At 41.7% G+C, this 18,667-nt stretch overlaps 1 protein-coding gene across 2 annotated transcripts in view; it reads left to right on the top strand.

Moving 5' to 3' along the window:
* Positions 1-18,667, top strand: part of LOC131935049 (paired box protein Pax-8) — a 137,173-nt gene that overhangs the window by 111,580 nt on the left and 6,926 nt on the right. The window contains exons 6-9 of one of the 2 annotated variants that reach the window (XM_059291331.1): positions 2,167-2,204; positions 2,509-2,743; positions 5,230-5,481; positions 7,741-7,848. In XM_059291331.1, coding sequence (XP_059147314.1) covers positions 2,167-2,204; positions 2,509-2,743; positions 5,230-5,481; positions 7,741-7,848 — 633 coding nt within the window. The remainder of the gene's footprint in view (positions 1-2,166; positions 2,205-2,508; positions 2,744-5,229; positions 5,482-7,740; positions 7,849-18,667) is intronic. The other variant, XM_059291332.1, reaches the window with a different exon arrangement.

The raw sequence follows: 18,667 nt of genomic DNA, 5'->3' as shown, positions 1-18,667 counted from the left end.
GAGACGGGTCAAAGTGGGAGGTCGGGGTACCTCGCGTGCCGAATGCACGCGGTGACATTGAGTCGTGTTGCACATGAAAAGCCTAACCCTAACCCGTGCAAGACAGACGGTGAAAAGACGCCTGTAGGTACCAGAGAAAGAAAAACTCGTCAACAAAAGCTGGCGAGGAGAGAAGCGAACAGCGGAAGATTTCTGTTTGTTTAATGAATGGGGGCGTGTTATAAAAACTGAGATTATTACATTTTTCACTTCATTTTACCTGCGTAAAAAGCTACTGTCACTGACTGTAGAATGAAAAGAGTATCATTCTATATTAAATTAGCGCTAGGGTTAATATTCTTTTTCTAATTATCCACCAACACAGTCCCCCCCCCTCTCTTTTTAACCCTTGTTGAGTCTCGTGCTTGGTTTGGCGTGGTTGTACCTGGTTGTACCCCCCCCCCCCCCCTAACAACTCTTGGTTTGCCCAGCTCCTGTTAAGACTCACGTCCCTACATTAGCATTTGAAATTAAAACCCGGCCAGTATTAGCTCGGATTTACAGGATTATTGTCGCCGGTGTTTTCCACCCCCACCCCCCCCCCCCCCCCCCCCACCCCCGGGCTCGTATTGTCCCCCGAAATGTGAGATTCATTTTCTCGAATTTTAAATTAAATTTAATCTAATTAAGTCTACCTGTCTTTCTTAGAAGTCCCACCTGACGTTTCTATTTAGAATAGCGAGTTTTCTTTTCTATTTTTACTTCTACACGTGCAGTGTGAGTACACATGCGCGTGAGCACAATACTATGTTTGTTGCGACACTGAGGTGCAGTATATGAGTGCGTCAATAGCCGTCTGTCCGTCATACGTCAGGGTGTGGCCAGACGTGTTTTGACCGTGCAGCAGAGTTGACTGAACGGCAGGTGCCCTACCCCCTTTCCCATTCATCTAAACCCTTCCCACACATCTAAACCCTTTCCCACATATCTAAACCCTTTCCCACACATCTAACCCCTTTCCCACACATCTAAACCCTTTCCCACACATCTAAATCCTTTCCCACACATCTAACCCCTTCCCACACATCTAAGATAGGGAAGACAGCTGTACCGAGTCCATAGTCTTCTCCCATCCCCGTTACAATATTAGCATAGGGAACTCACCCTTCTCTATATGAGGGCTTGTACATTTCGTTATTCACGCGGAGTACCCTTTCACATTGTAGGCAAGATAGCATTCCCTCCATACCATATTTAACACATTCCCTTTCGTATTGTAGGTAAGATAACATTCCCTCTATATCCTACTTTACATAGAACTCTGCTTCCAATCATAGGTGATACGAAACCGTATTAGCGTAAAGTTTGTAAAAGCTGCTCTACTCATTGTATGGCTTAAGGCCTCAACCATTATAAGGCCTCAACCATTATAAAGCCTCAACCATTATAAGGCCTCAACCATTATAAGGCCTCAACCATTATAAGGCCTCAACCATTATAAAGCCTCAACCATTATAAGGCCTCAACCATTATAAGGCCTCAACCATTATAAGGCCTCAACCATTATAAAGCCTCAACCATTATAAGGCCTCAACCATTATAAAGCCTCAACCATTATAAGGCCTCAACCATTATAAGGCCTCAACCATTATAAGGCCTCAACCATTATAAGGCCTCAACCATTATAAAGCCTCAACCATTATAAGGCCTCAACCATTATAAGGCCTCAACCATTATAAGGCCTCAACCATTATAAAGCCTCAACCATTATAAGGCCTCAACCATTATAAGGCCTCAACCATTATAAAGCCTCAACCATTATAAGGCCTCAACCATTATAAGGCCTCAACCATTATAAGGCCTCAACCATTATAAGGCCTCAACCATTATAAGGCCTCAACCATTATAAAGCCTCAACCATTATAAGGCCTCAAGCATTATAAGGCCTCAACCATTATAAGGCCTCAACCATTATAAAGCCTCAACCATTATAAGGCCTCAGCCATTATAAGGCCTCAACCATTATAAGGCCTCAGCCAGTATCTTCCATTTTGTACTATCCCCGTCTATACGTAGATCCCGTCTATACGTAGATTTTACGAATGAATTATTTCTCAATTTTGAAACAACTTAATTTTTTATATCCAACACAGCATTAATTCTGTTATTTTATCCTATAATCCACAGTTCAAAATGGCATGCGTGAAAACCAGGACTCAGTTTCGGTAAGGAAAAAAAATCATTATCTAATTTTTCTTCCAAACTTATCAGATAGTCTGCTGGTAAATTGTATGGTTGTCACACTTATTTTAAATGTGGATGGAACAAAATGTTTTTTTTTTTTAATTCGAATAGAAATTGAAAAGGCTTTTTTAGTGTGAGATTCTTTCTCAAAATGTGTTCGAGTGATTGATTTTGTCTCATGCTATTTCTTTGTTCATGTGGTCCGTTAGTGTGGTCAAATGTCCGTCCGTTAGTGTGGCCAAATGTCCGTACAATGTACTAGGTATGTTACCACCTCTACTACAGATGCGCTGGTACGAACCACCTTCGAAGATGTCCAGACCGGATGACGTCAATCCACTAGATGCCTCCCCCGAGGATATCCACTACTACCACCGCGGGCCATCCACGTTATCCCTCCCCTTCTCCAGCAACCCCTCCCTCTCAGGTGGCGACATCTCCATCAAGCAGGAGTATCACGTGACGCCTTCACGGACCTCCGGGGAACCTCACAGCGGAAGTGGGGCCGCCTATCCTATACGTAAGTGCTATAAATAGACCATACATTCTACTCACTATCTCAATATCCGTGTTACTTCTCACTCTTGTCCCTGTTTACTATATCCCTATTTTTAATTGCTACATTATCCTAGATTTCTGTGTGTTGTATGTTGGATGTCCCTGGTACTTCTATCGCATCACATAATCCTCATTCATCTTTATACTCAATCCTCAATCTCGCACACCTACACACCGTTAATCGATCTATACTAATACTTAATCTTTAGCTTACAGCCTACCGCTATACTTCATCTTTAGCCTACTGCCATACTTCATCCCAAATTTCAATGTCGTTTTAAAACCATTCTCTAAAAAAAAAAACACCATAAAGTTATTTGATATTTATTTCATGTTAAAATTGTCAACAAACATAAAGGTGGTTTATTCCTTGAATAACTCACTACTTTATTATTCAATTTGTCAACATGTACTGAACTATCTAAACGTTGTATGATCCTCTCCCCGTCAAAACACTCTTCAATAATTTTTCTTTACCGACATCAAAGTCCAAGTTTACTTTGGTTAGGATGCCCCCACTTCAGTTTATATCTCTTGGTTAATGTATTCCCCGATTGTTCCCACGTTACGTCTGTGCATGTTGCAAAGTGTCCAAAGTTTTTGCAGTCACTTAGCCCGGGGCCTCGTGTCGTGAATTTCAAATCAAAGCCAGCAGTTGCCGGGTGGGTGCCCACACACCTGGGTGTTACCTGGAACACAACAGGTGTGTGCCGATGAAATGCTGATCTGCGATAAGCCTGTTAAAATCAATGGATGTTAGAGACATTCACTCAACACCTGTCTAGGGTGATTTAAAGATAGCGAGTGAATGGCTGGTTCTATGTTAGGCTCGTCATTTTATGGGAACAGTCTAGGTTTGTTATTTTAGGCCCGTCATTTTATGGGAATAGTCTAGGTTTGTTATTTTAGGCCCGTCATTTTATCCCACTCATGCTAATTTTTGTTGGAGGAGAATGGCAAACTTAGGTGAATTTTTTTAGGCGTCCGCATTGAGAAAATATTAGACTTTTGTCATTAGGATAATAAACGCTTACACAAAGTTTGTTGGAGTTCGAAAATTTGTTTTTTTTTTCACATCCGCTCAGATGTTGAGATTTTTATTTTGTTATTTTGAGAATATCGTAAAGATAAAACAACTTCTTTTTTAATTTTAACTTTTGTTTTTAAATTTAAAAACAAAGAAAAAAAAATTTAAATATAATAAAAATTCAAGCTTGAATATTTCTCGGAGTTGTCACGATCTTGGGTCGATGTGGGCTTGACGTATGGGCTTGACGTGTGGGCTTGTGACGTGTGGGCTTTCCCCTTCCTGTCTTGGCGATGTCATGAGTCTGATCCCAGCCGTCTCAGCTTTCTGATTGGTTGAAGACCGTCTCCGCAGCAAACGACACTCCCGCACTGGCTGGAATCACTTCCGGGGTGAGATTTTCCGTTAGCGTGCGTGGGGGTCGTTACTTGAGCCTGCCGGCTGGTCTACTACACCCGGCTTTTTTGCCGGCTCCAGACAGAGCCGGTTGTGACTAATTGTAATTATAGCCGGGAGAATCGCGAGATAACGACCAGGCTCTCGCCGGCCGACGCTCGTCCTGGATTTCGTCTTCCTCGAGATTTCGGCGAGATTTCTTTTACTCGAGATTTCGTTCTTAGTAAGACTTAAGACAGCGAAATGTCTGTCGCTCTAAAAATTTCAGCAAGACTTTGTTTAGTTCGATATTTCACTCACCCTAAGGTACCGGCACAGTATTGTTCCTCTAAAGATTTGAACAAGACTTTGTTTATCTCGAGATTTTAACAACAATTTCCTTCTTGAAATCTCCAGAAAAATATATTTATCCTCTTCTTTTTATTTTCTATCTTAAGACCATACCACATATTATTCTACTGATACCTACTTTCATATACATAATACCCCGTCTCCTTTTGTGAAATAAGATTAATTAATCAATTAATTAAAATGATCCGCATCAGCTGTCCACTTGAATCGAGAATTATAATTATGTAAATAAACACGTACACAGCATGTTTTGAACCTGCTTAACGCACGTAACTACGGAGATGTGTAACAGCAGCACGCCTAGTGTGTACATGTGTTGCATGGCCCATCCTGATGTAATCCATATATTAAGTTCAGCCTGATCAATGTCATACTTAAGTGTTTTTTTTTCAACGTTATTTGATGGTTAATTTTATTTCTCTTTAAAGTTTTTAATGTTAACGGTGTTTTACTTCTTTGGATGGTTGACAATTTTTTTTTTCTCTTCTTATTTTGTCTTGTCAAAAGATTTTGATGTTTTGTTTTGTTGTTTTTTCTTTCTTTCTGTGCCAGCTTTTTTTTTTTTGTTTGTTTGTTTGTAATTTACTTTAAACGACTGTGCCCACTACATTGCTACATTTTTTGTTGTTGTTTCTTGCACTCGTGGTATGCCAACTGTGTTTGTCCCCCTCCAGCCATTCTAAAAACACACCGAGGCAGCAGCACCTCCACGCCCACCTCCTCCCCACACTCGGGCACCGGCGGCAACGACAACATCGGCGCCCCACACACCCCCACCAACGGCAGAGGCAATAAAGATATGAGCCCCTCCCCCAACTCCTTGAAAGACGGTCAAGGTCAAGGCATCGTGTTCACCGAACTGACCCCTGTCCCTACGGCGTCCGGCAACAGCTACCTCCCGTTGCCTTCCATTGGTCAGTTTTCAAGTAAGCGAGTCCAACTTCTATCATCACGCATGCGCTAACCAGCTAACCTCGTTTCCGTTCCACTAACTGACCACTAACACCACGTGTCCATTTAACTAATTACTAACCCGTTTTAACTAGCAACTATCCTCTCGTGTGCGTTAATCTAACCACTAACCCTTCGTGCCAGTTAAACTAATCACTAACCCCAAGTGTCCATTTAACTAATCACTAACCCGTCGTGTCTTTAAACTAACCACTAACCAACCGTGTCAATTTTATCTAACGACTAACCCTAGCCAACTTACTATAGTAATTTTTATTTTACTGCTGTATTCGCTTTAAACACAACTGATCTATATTCATTTAAATATCTCACGTTAACCTACATTTGCGTTTCTACTACACGAAACATTGAGTACATTCAATAACTGTGTGTATTAATAACATCTGCAAAGGGAGGGGGGGATTCTAATTGCAAGTTTTACATTAATTGTCTTTGTCATTTTATCGATACTTTGGGTGTGGTTGGAGTGGGGTGGGGGTGGGGGTTGAGTCGGACAGCTGTTAATGTAGAGACGGTGGGGTAGGGAGGGATATCTTTTCCTGTAGCTGCTTGATTGAACGCGAGGCTTGCGTCCCTTTGTTTTCTTGTTGTATTGACGGCTCTCGGCTGTCGTTTGGTGACGTGATCAGGTATAGGACACGACTGTCTGTGTTGTGGTGATGGTGTGGTGGTGATGGTGTTGTGGTGATGGTGTTGTGTTGTTGTGATGGTGTTTTTGGTGATGATGTTGTCGTGTTGTTGTGATGGTGTTTTGGTGATGGTGTTGTCGTGTTGTGGTGATGGTGTTGTGTTGTGTTGTTGTGATGGTGTTTTGGTGATGGTGTTGTGGTGATGGTGTGGTGTTGTAGTGATGGTGTGGTGGTGTGGTGTTGTAGTGAAGGTGTTGTGGTGATGGAGTAGCTGTGGTGATGGTGTTGTGGTGTTGTGTTGTGTTGATGGTGTTGTGGTGATGGTGTTGTGGTGTTGTGGTGATGGTGTTATCGTGTTGTGTTGGTGTAATAATGTTGATGTTATGGTGTTGTGGTGATGGTGTTGTCGTGTTGTGTTGTGGTAATGATGTTGTGGTGATGGTGTTGTGATGATGGTGTTGTGTTGTGGTGATGGTGTTGTGGTGATGTTGTTGTTATGATGTTGTTGTGTTGTGGTAATGGTGTTGTGGTGATGGTGTTGCTTTCATTTTTCATTTCCGCTTCTATAAAATGTTGTGTAATGTGTTAAAAACATAACATGAACATGTCATATGTGTGTACAACTTGGTCACTACTGACATCAGATGACGTCACCTGGCACCCAGTGACATATTAACCCTCGTTGACCACTCACCCGTAACAGGTTCACCCTCCACTGACTTTCCCTACTCTAACCTTGGTACGACTGTTGTAAACATCCCCCCCCCCCCCCCTTCCACCCTCTCATCACGGTTCAACATCAAGTCAACATCCCAAAAAGAACAAAAAAAAAACATCTATCACACATCGCATCAACATCTGAATTCCATCTCCTCTAAACACCAACAAAAAATATTCCCCCATCTGTTTTTGTATTGTCCCGTTCCTTTATCTCCAGTAAAATCCATCTTTTACATTTTTAATTCTCACAACAAAGCCTACTAGAACCTCTCCCGTCGCTCTAGTCTAGAAGACGTATCTCACCATTGTTCTACGGCACCGCCAGGATCATGTATACTTCATTAACTCCCTTACATTCGAGTTTAATGGAGCTCTTTTGTAACTAAGTTGACGAAGTTGTAGCAAACTTGTAGTGTAGATGTAGAACAAAAGAACACCATTTTTTTATCCTTAGGGTAGACAATGGCTAACACTGGAGTAGATCAATTAAATAACAGTTTAGCTTTTCATTTCTTGCGTTGTATTATCTACACCAGCAATAGCCTTTAAATTATAGAGAGGGTGAGTAAGGCAGAATATGTTTATGTATGCGTGAGTTTATGTGTGTATATACATACATACAAACACACACACACACATATATATATATATATATATATATATATATATATATATATATATATATATATATATATATATAAAGAAAAATTTATAGAGGGAAGGGTAGAGCAATAAAGATACGAATATAGATATGGCGGATGTTTTAATATTGTGTGTTCTTTTCTCGTTATGTAACCTATGTCGCCACCCAGACATACACTTTGATTACCAGGAAGCTAACGTCTGTCACTTTTTGTTTTCTAGCCCCGCCCATCTCCTATGGCGGGAATGCCTCAGCTTACAGCCAGGCAGGGATCAGCACCTCGGTGCCGCTGCCCGTCCTTCCCCAGGTGTACAACACACAGGTGTCGGGTGAGTACCAGTACCGCTTGATGTGCATAGCAGGCATGCGCGACACGCTTGGTCACGTGATACACGAACAGCGCGTGCACAGCTGTGTAGCAGGAGTAGAGACACGCAGGGAGATGTAGACGTGCACCTCGATATATATATATATACTAGCCGTCCCGGCCAGGCCCTGCTCTGGCTTCTGTGAAAAACCTTTCCGTTAAAGACCATTACCTGTGTGTTTAGTAATCATCATAAACCCGGCATTGCCCACCCAAACCACAACCAACCAAAACAACAAAACGCAAACATAACGCTAACACAATTAGAAATACAAACGAAAACAAAAACCTAGCAACAAACCCAACCACAACCACAAACACCAATACAAACACAAAGAAAAAACAAACGAAAACAAAAACCTAACAACAAACCCAACCACAAACACCAATACCAAAAAAAAAAAACAACGAAAAAGCAAACGAAAACAAACCAAATCCAAACGCAAAACCAACCAAAAACACAAATACAAACCCAAACAAAAAAAACACAAACAAAAACGAAAAAAGAAAGAACAAAAACGAACCAAATCAAAACGCAACCACTAACGCAAACCCACCTAAACACAAAGAAAACACTAACGCGAACATAAACGCCCGGGGCAGAATCGCCTGTTTTAGCTTAATAAACGACTATAGTACCCCAACTTATTCATAGTTTTTGCACTCACTTAAACGAACGCGCCTGTTTCAATTTAATGAACAATTATAATACTCCAAGCTTATCCGTAAAATACCTAAAACATTTGCACTTGATCAATCCCCGCTAATTATGTAATTATTTTTTTCCCAACACCAAAACAAAGTAATTAAAAAGTAAATGCTTTTCAACTAATGCAATGGTTTCATAAAGGGAAGTAATTGTGTTTTGCCTAATTTATCAAAGGGAAGTAAGCGCTATAGGACTAAATAAAAACATAATTAGAATTTTTGTAAAAGATGATATTTTTTTTAAAACTTGTGTTTAATGAACATGCCGACAATTATTACTATAATTTGAAAAATGAAAATGATTTCCCAACACTTTTAATAGTAATTTTTTAACTCATAAATTTAGACAAACGCGCACGATAATTGATCTAACACTTAAATCCGTAGAAATGCCAACGACAAACATATGCGTTACAGAATTGAGCTTTATATATTAGATATATATATATATATACTAGCCGTCCCGGCCAGGCCCTGCTCTGGCTTTTGTGAAAAACCTTTCTGTTAAAGACCATTACCTGTGTGTTTAGTAATCATCATAAACCCGGCATTGCCCAACCAAACCACAACCAATCAAAACCAAAACAACAAAACGCAAACATAACGCTAACACAATTACAAATACAAACGAAAACAAAAACTTACAACAAACCAACCACAACCACAAACACCAATACGAACACAAAGAAAAAAGCAAACGAAAACAAACCAAATCCAAACACAAAACCAACCACAAACACAAACACAAACCCAAAGAAAAAAACACAAACGAAAAAGCAAACGAAAACAAACCAAATCCAAACGCAAAACCAACCACAAACCCAAAGAAAAAAACACAAAAGAAAAAACAAACGAAAACAAACCAAATCCAAACGCAAAACCAACCACAAACCCAAAGAAAAAAACACAAAAGAAAAAACAAACGAAAACAAACCAAATCCAAACGCAAAATCAACCTCAAACACAAATACAAACACAAACCCAATGAAAATAAAACACAAACGAAAACGAAAAAAGAAAGAACAAAAACGAACCAAATCAAAACGCAACCACTAACGCAAACCCAACCTAAACACAAAGAAAACACTAACGCGAATATAAACGCAAAGTGCTCACGGGGCTGAATCGCCTACTTCAACTTAATAAACGACTATAGTACCCCAACTTATTCATAGTCTTTTGCACTCACTTTAATGAACGTAGGCGCGAAACCGAACACGGGAGGCCCGGGACCCCAAAAAGCACCCTGTCTGGGCGCCAGAGGACGCACCATGACGTCACCGCCTGATTGAACTTAGTAAACGCCTATAGTGCATAACTTATTCATAGTCTTTTGAACTCACGCGAACGTAGATACCATAGTGTACACCGGAAGGCCCGGGGCGCCAAATAGCACCCTGTCGGGGTGCCGGAGGACGCCCGGATTTGATTCACTTAAAGACTATAGTAACCTTTCTTATCCATAGTCTATCGCACTGTTTAAAACAAAATTATGCAGCATAGCGCTCACATGATAGCCCAGGGTGCCAAATCGAACCGTGCAGGGGCGCCGGCGGACGCGCCTGTTTCAATTTAGTGAACAAAAATGATAATACTTCAAGCTTATCCGTAAATGGAAAGAAATAAACGTATATGATTTGTAGGACCTGGCTTATTAAATGTTATTGATTTAAAAAAAAATTATTGAACAGTATGTTCAGTGTATAGAATAAATAAAAGGCAGTGTTAAAAATACCTAACGACATTGCACTTAATCAATCCCCGCTAATTGTGTAATTTTTTTTTTTTTCTTAACACCAAAAACAAAGTAATAAAATGTTAATTCTCTCTTCTTCTTAAGAATTTTTTTTTTCATTAAAGGGAAGTAACTGTGCAGTCAATACATTTCCGAAACAATTTTAGAAATTTTATAAACGTCGATACACTTTTTAAAATTTTTATGTCGCGTTCATAATTGAAAATTATTTTTCTAAGTAAATAGAATGAAAATTGTTTTTAAAAACTTTCAATGGTAATTTTTCGACTCGTAAATTTAGACTTTGAGCACGATAAAAAATCTAACACTTAAATCCGTAGAACTGTCAACGACAAACTTTTTTTTTGCCACACGTTACAGAACTGAGCTTTATATATTACTAGCCGTCCCGGCCAGGCCCTGCTCTGGCTTCTGTGAAAAACCCTTCTGTTAAAGACCATCACCTGTGTGTTTAGTAATCATCATAAACCCGGCATTGCCCACCCAAACCACAACCAACCAAAACCAAAACAACAAAACGCAAACATAACGCTAACACAATTACAAATACAAACGAAAACAAAAACTTACAACAAACCAACCACAACCACAAACACCAATACGAACACAAAGAAAAAAGCAAACGAAAACCAACCAAATCCAAACACAAAACCAACCACAAACACAAACCCAAAGAAAAAAACAAACGAAAAAGCAAACGAAAACAAACCAAATACAAACGCAAAACCAACCACAAACCCAAAGAAAAAAAACACAAAAGAAAAAACAAACGAAAACAAACCAAATCCAAACGCAAAACCAACCTCAAACACAAATACAAACACAAACCCAATGAAAATAAAACACAAACGAAAACGAAAAAAGAAAGAACAAAAACGAACCAAATCAAAACGCAACCACTAACGCAAACCCAACCTAAACACAAAGAAAACACTAACGCGAATATAAACGCAAAGTGCTCACGGGGCTGAATCGCCTACTTCAACTTAATAAACGACTATAGTACCCCAACTTATTCATAGTCTTTTGCACTCACTTTAATGAACGTAGGCGCGAAACCGAACACGGGAGGCCCGGGACCCCAAAAAGCACCCTGTCTGGGCGCCAGAGGACGCACCATGACGTCACCGCCTGATTGAACTTAGTAAACGCCTATAGTGCATAACTTATTCATAGTCTTTTGAACTCACGCGAACGTAGATACCATAGCGTACACCGGAAGGCCCGGGGCGCCAAATAGCACCCTGTCGGGGTGCCGGAGGACGCCCGGATTTGATTCACTTAAAGACTATAGTAACCTTTCTTATCCATAGTCTATCGCACTGTTTAAAACAAAATTATGCAGCATAGCGCTCACATGATAGCCCAGGGTGCCAAATCAAACCGTGCAGGGGCGCCGGCGGACGCGCCTGTTTCAATTTAGTGAACAAAAATGATAATACTCCAAGCTTATCCGTAAATGGAAAGAAATAAACGTATATGATTTGTAGGACCTGGCTTATTAAATGTTATTGATTTAAAAAAAAAAAAAAAAAAATTATTGAACAGTATGTTCAGTGTATAGAATAAATAAAAGGCAGTGTTAAAAATACCTAACGACATTGCACTTAATCAATCCCCGCTAATTGTGTAATTATTTTTTTTTCTTAACACCAAAAACAAAGTAATAAAATGTAAATTCTCTCTTCTTAAGGATTTATTTTTCATTAAAGGGAAGTAACTTTGCAGTCAATACATTTCCGACACAATTTTAGAAATTTTATAAACGTCGATACACTTTTTAAAAATTTTATGTCGTGTTCATAATTGAAAATTATTCTTCTAAGTAAATAGAATGAAAATTGTTTTGTAAGACTTTCAATGGTAATTTTTTGACTCGTAAATTTAGACTTTGAGCACGATAAACAATCTAACACTTAAATCCGTAGAAGTGTCAACGACAAACTTTTTTTTTTTTGCCACACGTTACAGAACTGAGCTTTATATATTAGATATATATATATATATATATATATATATATATATATATATATATATATATATATATATATATATATATATATATGACTCACTATGAGCACATAAAGATAATAAACAAACCGCATAAATGTAAACCCCAGTTCGAATCCGAGTTCAAGTCAGTAGTTTGTTCACTGAGTTCACCCAGCTCTGATTGGGTACCTAACTCACCTAATGCTGACCTCACTACCTCCTCTTATGCTGAGGTCACAGTAACAGGTGAGCTCCACTTCACTTGCCCCATAGACCGTCAGTTTCGAAAAAGGAACTTTACTTATTACTTACTATATAACGAAAATATAGTTACAGTGTAGTGGTGTGTTACAAAAATAAAATCTAGTATAGTACAGTCATGTGTCAAAATAGATTTTCATAGCAAGCTGCTGGTGCACATCAAAAGGAAGATTTATTAAAGGGATATTCTAATATCGTTGACAACACCAGTGTACAAGAATGTTCAATCAGTCAATGATGACGTAATTTCGTCTCAATGAAAACAAAATTACTAGCAGCCTGCCCAACATAGGATACAGACATCTTCTCCCTCGATCGTTATTTCTATGTTCTTTTTTCTATTCGGCAAGTTTTTGGTTTTATGGATGTTAAGTCTATGATGTGTAGAGACGTCTAGTCTATGATGTGTAGAGACGTCTACTCTATGATGTGTATGGACGTTTAATCTATGATGTGCAGGGACGTTTAGTCTATGATGTGTATGGACGTTTAGTCTATGTGTATGGACGTTTAGTCTATGTGTATGGACGTTTAGTCTATAGTATGGACGTTTAGTCTATGATGTGTATGGACGTTTAGTCTATGATGTGTAAGGACGTCTAGTCTATGATGTGTAAGGACGTCTAGTCTATGATGTGTAAGGACGTCAATTTTAGGATTCGTAGTGATGTCTAGTCTATGATGTGTAAGGACGTCTAGTCTATGATGTGTAAGGACGTCTAGTCTATGATGTGTAAGGACGTCTAGTCTATGATGTGTAAGGAGGTCTAGTCTATGATGTGTAAGGACGTCTAGTCTATGATGTGTAAGGACGTCTAGTCTATGATGTGTAAGGACGTCTAGTCTATGATGTGTAAGGACGTCTAGTCTATGATGTGTAAGGACGTCTAGTCTATGATGTGTAAGGACGTCTAGTCTATGATGTGTAAGGACGTCTAGTCTATGATGTGTAAGGACGTCTAGTCTACGATGTGTAAGGACGTCTAGTCTACGATGTGTAGGGACGTCTAGTCTATGATGTGTAAGGACGTCTAGTCTATGATGTGTATGGACGTCTAGTCTATGATGTGTAGTGACGTCAAGTTTTGTCAGCTCTTATTGATCTAAATATATCATCAGCTCATTTGCTTGAAACGTCACTATTCTGGTTAAAACATCACACTCTTAGTAACTGATACTCAGACGTTACAATGGCTACCGTTTTTTTAACCACTCAGGTTTAACCCCATAAATATGTCTGGTTTACCTACCTAATTAACCTGATTACCATCCGCCAGATGGTTTAATTAAAGAACACCCACCTAGCTAGCACAGCCCGACATTAAAAAGTGTGGGACATTAAAAGATAGGCCTGTATGGACAACCTGTGCAACATTTCATTAGCTGTTGCCGTTCATTGTTTTGGCTGGGACATGTACACAAATCCTGCCATTCGGGGGTTAATTAGTTATTGATGCCGTATAGATAAACCTGGGTCTTTGAGGGTTAATAAGCTTGGTGGTGGTGTCATGTAGAAAAAAAAAGTCATATAGGAGTTAATTATGTTGAGACATGCATTGAGTTACATGCATGTTAATTTATTTTATCGGCAACAAAATATACATGCTGCTGTCGTTATATCCCTCTACCTGCTGTGGTATTCACCATTTTTTTTTGTCTCTCAATCTGGACGATCAGTGACGTCTGCTGACCTTGACCTCGTGAATGAAGTCGGGTATCACGTGTGTCGTTGTGGGACATAACTCTGGCTCATGCTGGGGTGTATCGCTTTCATCAAGGGCAGAGCTGTGTGTGGCGGCTCCCCACACACTAGCTGTGTGGCTGATCCACACAATAGCTGTGTGGCTGATCCACACACAAGCTGTGTAAAAAAGAAACCACACCAAAGTAGTATACCGAAATACGGGGTTTGTTTTGAGGGCTAGGGACTGATCACTTCAACTTTTCAAAAAACATACGTTACCTGAAAAAGTAATGACACATTACTGGAAAAGTAATATATGTATTTACAGGGATATTTGTCAGAAGATTTTGAACGGCCTTAAAAAAAAAAGTTATGTCTCACAAAATGACAACAATTTATAAGTTTAGACTGCGGATTCGATACAAAACTAATAATAATCGAACGTGGTATGTCAAAACCAACAGCTATTTTACCTGGATCGTGTTAAGTAATCTGTAATATGAATCTAGATTGCTCTAGTTGAAGAATAACGTTTTTAGGTAAACGTACGAGTCACCCCACACCCATCCTTTCCGTCTACCCCCCCCCCCTCAATCCACCCCCCTCCATCCCAGAGGCGTAGCGACCCTTCCCGGCGCCCGGGGACATACTTTCAATTTGGCGCCCCCCTCGGGAGCAAATTTTCGATTTGCACCCCCCCTCGAACTTTTCATTTGCACCCCCCCCCTCAAACTTTCGATTTGCACCCCCCCTCGAACTTTTCATTTGCAACCCCCCCCTCAAACTTTCAATTTGGCGCCCCCCTAAGGTCGGCGCCCGGGGACATATGTCCCCCCCCGCCCCCCCCTCGCTACGCCTCTGCTCCATCCCACCCACCTCTCTTACCACGCCCAGCACCACCTTGCTGCTGTAGCTTGTATCAGCTTGTGATACTTTAAGACTTGCATGTTTGTATCTTGTAACACAACGACTATCCCGGTGAGCCTCAAGCCTTAATGTAAACAGTTCAAACGTGTATCAGAAACCACATCAATTGCCGTGCTGTAACTCGATCCCCGCGCGCCCCACGGCGCCCCCTGCGCGCCCCACATGGACAAGAACGAGTTTTAGTTGCATGTACCAGACTCCCCTTACACTCAATGATTTGAGAACACCCTCCCCCACCCTCCCCCCACCCGGGGCGACACCAGTTCGAAATCTGCCCAAACCATTACCGACGCCTGACACAGGCTGAGAGTGCCTTTAAATGATCTTGTACGCCCTCCACCCCGTCACTCTGTCGGCACCCTTCTGCCCTCCAGCCCTCGCCTCCTACCCTCCATACCCACCCCGCCCCCCGCCTTCACATAGCTGCCTTGTTTAACCGTGATTTACACAACTCGGAAATTATTTTTTTTCCTTCTCCAAAATTTACTTCCTCTTTTTGTGGATTGAACTCTGGAAGCCAGTACATTTTAAATTTGTCCCACCGGAGCCCTCGATACCCCATCCCCTCTCTCGACGCCTCCTCCCCCAATCCTCCTGCGCCTGTTGTTTGATACTTTTACGCATGCGCTCTGGAGAAATGAGTGCTTGTAGCTGCTCGCCCTGTCAATGAGGGTTTAAACGCTGGGTAAACGCAAAGGTGCGTCACGCGTCGTTATGATCTGATCTACGCCACACTGGCAACATGAGCCCCATGCCGTCCACCTACACCAGCCGGCTTCCAAAACGATCAGGGACTCTCTTCCCATCGTTAAAAAACCTTCCGCGAAGTTAAGTAAGCAGAACAGGCTAATACGCATGACGGTTTTACAAATTAGTATACCGTTCACGCATGCGCGGGACGTCGGTGTCATCAGGTGCTGGAGCAACAAGTCAAATGCGGTGTGGAGCTAGACGTGATTTAACGTGCGGAGAGATTCTGTCTGCCGGTGATACGACGTAAGGCAGAGATATTGCTTGGCTACCACATGGGACGGAGTGGTCTAGCGGTAGAGAGCTGGACTGCTAACCCGTAAATCTCGAGTTCGAATCCGGGTTCGAGTCAGTAGACCGTCCTTGAGTCCACCCAATGGGAAAGTAAAGGCGGCTGGGCATTGTGCTGACCACACTATCTGTTCATATGCCGAGTTCACTGAACTCTTCTTCACGAACTCTACTTCACTTGCCCCATAGACCGTCAGGTTTGAAAGGGAAACTTCACTTTACTTTACCACACAACACAAGAGTAAAATCCCATAGTTCATCCCTAGAACTTTGCTTCAACGATTTTTTTTTCTCTTTACCCTAAAAGATATGATAAGGTTGTCTCAACGCTATATGTAGTCTAGAAAACCATAGTACTTGTACTCTTGCAACTACTCACATAAATACCAAATGGTATATCAAGTACAGCTCTGTCCTGCATGTAATTTACAGAACCAAATACACTGGTTTTTATCACCTTCCGCTCGTGCCCAAGACACATAGAGCAGATGAAGTAGAGTTTATCTGTTTCAATTACCTTGGCATAGGAAGAGATAGAGTGTTCAGCACTATGCCCAGCTGTTATTGTTTCCATAACAACAGTCAGGTACCAATCAAAGATCCGTAGACTCAGGGATGTTCTGCTGTCGAGAAGAGATCCGAACCAAGAACCGAAAAGACCTTCGCTGCAAACGTTCCGAGTTAACATTTAAATAAACTAATTGTAACAAGATGAGGGGATAAGATTTATTTGGGGCCCTCTATTGTGGTGGGGGGGGGGGGGGAGCTGTCTACCAAAGACCAGATATAATTTTAACGACGTTCATCATTAAACAAAAGTAACCGAAACATTTTTTTTTAAAGTCTTTTTTTTTTGGAGTGAATCTGGAGTAAGGAGGAGGGGAGGGTGGGGGGTAAAAATTTCTCTCTCTAGAAAAAAAAATCCACCCGAGATTCTATCGTAATTTGTAGATTAAGCTTTTGATTAATTTAATTTTGCGCGTGTTTGCATTAATTAGACTGTTGGGCTGTGGGTTCCGTGTGTTTACCTGCGTCCATCTCCCTCCTTTGTTGCATGTTTGCCCTAGGACCTCATCGGTCGTAGATGTCTTCAAGTTAGATGCCATTTGGCCTATCCGCCGCAATCCCCTTGTTAATTTGGCTTGAAACAAAGACCTCGACCGCCGCAACTAAAGCAGACTTTTTCATTCAGTCTAGAACTTTAAAAAAAACCTGAATCGATCAATTCAATTCAACTGGCGGCCACCGAATTCATCATAAAGCCTTAGTCTCCGAGTCGAAGTTGCGCGAGTCATGTTGGCTGTGTCAACAAATTTGTTTGTGCTGTGTGCAGACCGAGACAATGGGCGAGTGAGCTAGTACACACGAGCGTCAACAAGTCTGCGCGGGGAGCTGATCGCCAGGTTTGAAAACTGCGGCCCCGCCGATCAATCCGAGTTTCCTCGGGGACGGGGGAAATCTATCGGTCTGTGGGCTGGGGGGATTCCACTCTGCCGGAATGGATGGAACCGGGCATCGGGAAAGTAAGTGCAGGGGCGGCCCTATCTGTGTTGATATTCCCCAGCCGACAGTTACCCGCCCCTGCCTCAGCGCCCACGTGGTCTTATCGACTCTCGGAAATGGCCGCCATTATCAGGATCTGTCCCTCGGGAGAGCTGTGAATCTATTGGCCTATCACTCTGGCCAATCGGCAAGGTCGTTAATTAGTGGCCTGTTCGTTTGTTTTTGTAGGCGTCGACCTCTGAACCCTAACGGGAATGTCCATTAATTGACAATGAAAGGCGGTTGTCCTCTTCTCCCCCTCCTCCCCTCGCTCAGGCCCGGGCTTGAATCGCGCGAGATATAATGGAAAGCGAATAAGTTTATTTGGAGAAACGCCTCGTGAAAGACCGGCCCACGGAACGAGCGAGATGGCGAGGTTTTAGCCAATTTCCACCAGCGGCCGCCAATGAAACGAGCATATTAGAAGGCGAAGTGAAAGATAATCAGCGCAGCGCGCGGGGCTTCTAGCGGCCCATTAAAGCACCCTAGACGTCTCAGGCTATTCCATTACCAGCAGATCTGTAGGCATAACAAGACAGGAGCCCTGGGGGGGGGGGGGGGGGCTGAGAGAGTGGAGGGGGGTGAGTCTTGTTTGGTGTTAAGTGCATGGGTCTGAGCCTGGACCGTTTGCCTGTAAAATCTCAGCGGTTCTCACTTAAAAAATTGGGTTGAGAAAATGTCGGGGTCGTGTTGATGAAATACGAGAGGAAACAAAATTCAGGCTTGTGTTGTCACCTCCCACTCCCCTCAGTGTGACAAACCTAGCCTCGGGTGACACCCCGCCCCACGCCGGACTGTCAGTGACCAATCGCCTGTAATGGTGTTTTAATAACAAGTTTGGTCGCCCGCAGACGACCCGATGGCTCTGTT

Source organism: Physella acuta, unplaced genomic scaffold (genome assembly GCF_028476545.2).
Source record: "Physella acuta isolate Inbredline_101_S28 unplaced genomic scaffold, ASM2847654v3 ptg000130l, whole genome shotgun sequence".
Classification (NCBI taxonomy): domain Eukaryota; kingdom Metazoa; phylum Mollusca; class Gastropoda; family Physidae; genus Physella; species Physella acuta.
This window is presented reverse-complemented; position numbering and strand designations above follow the sequence as displayed.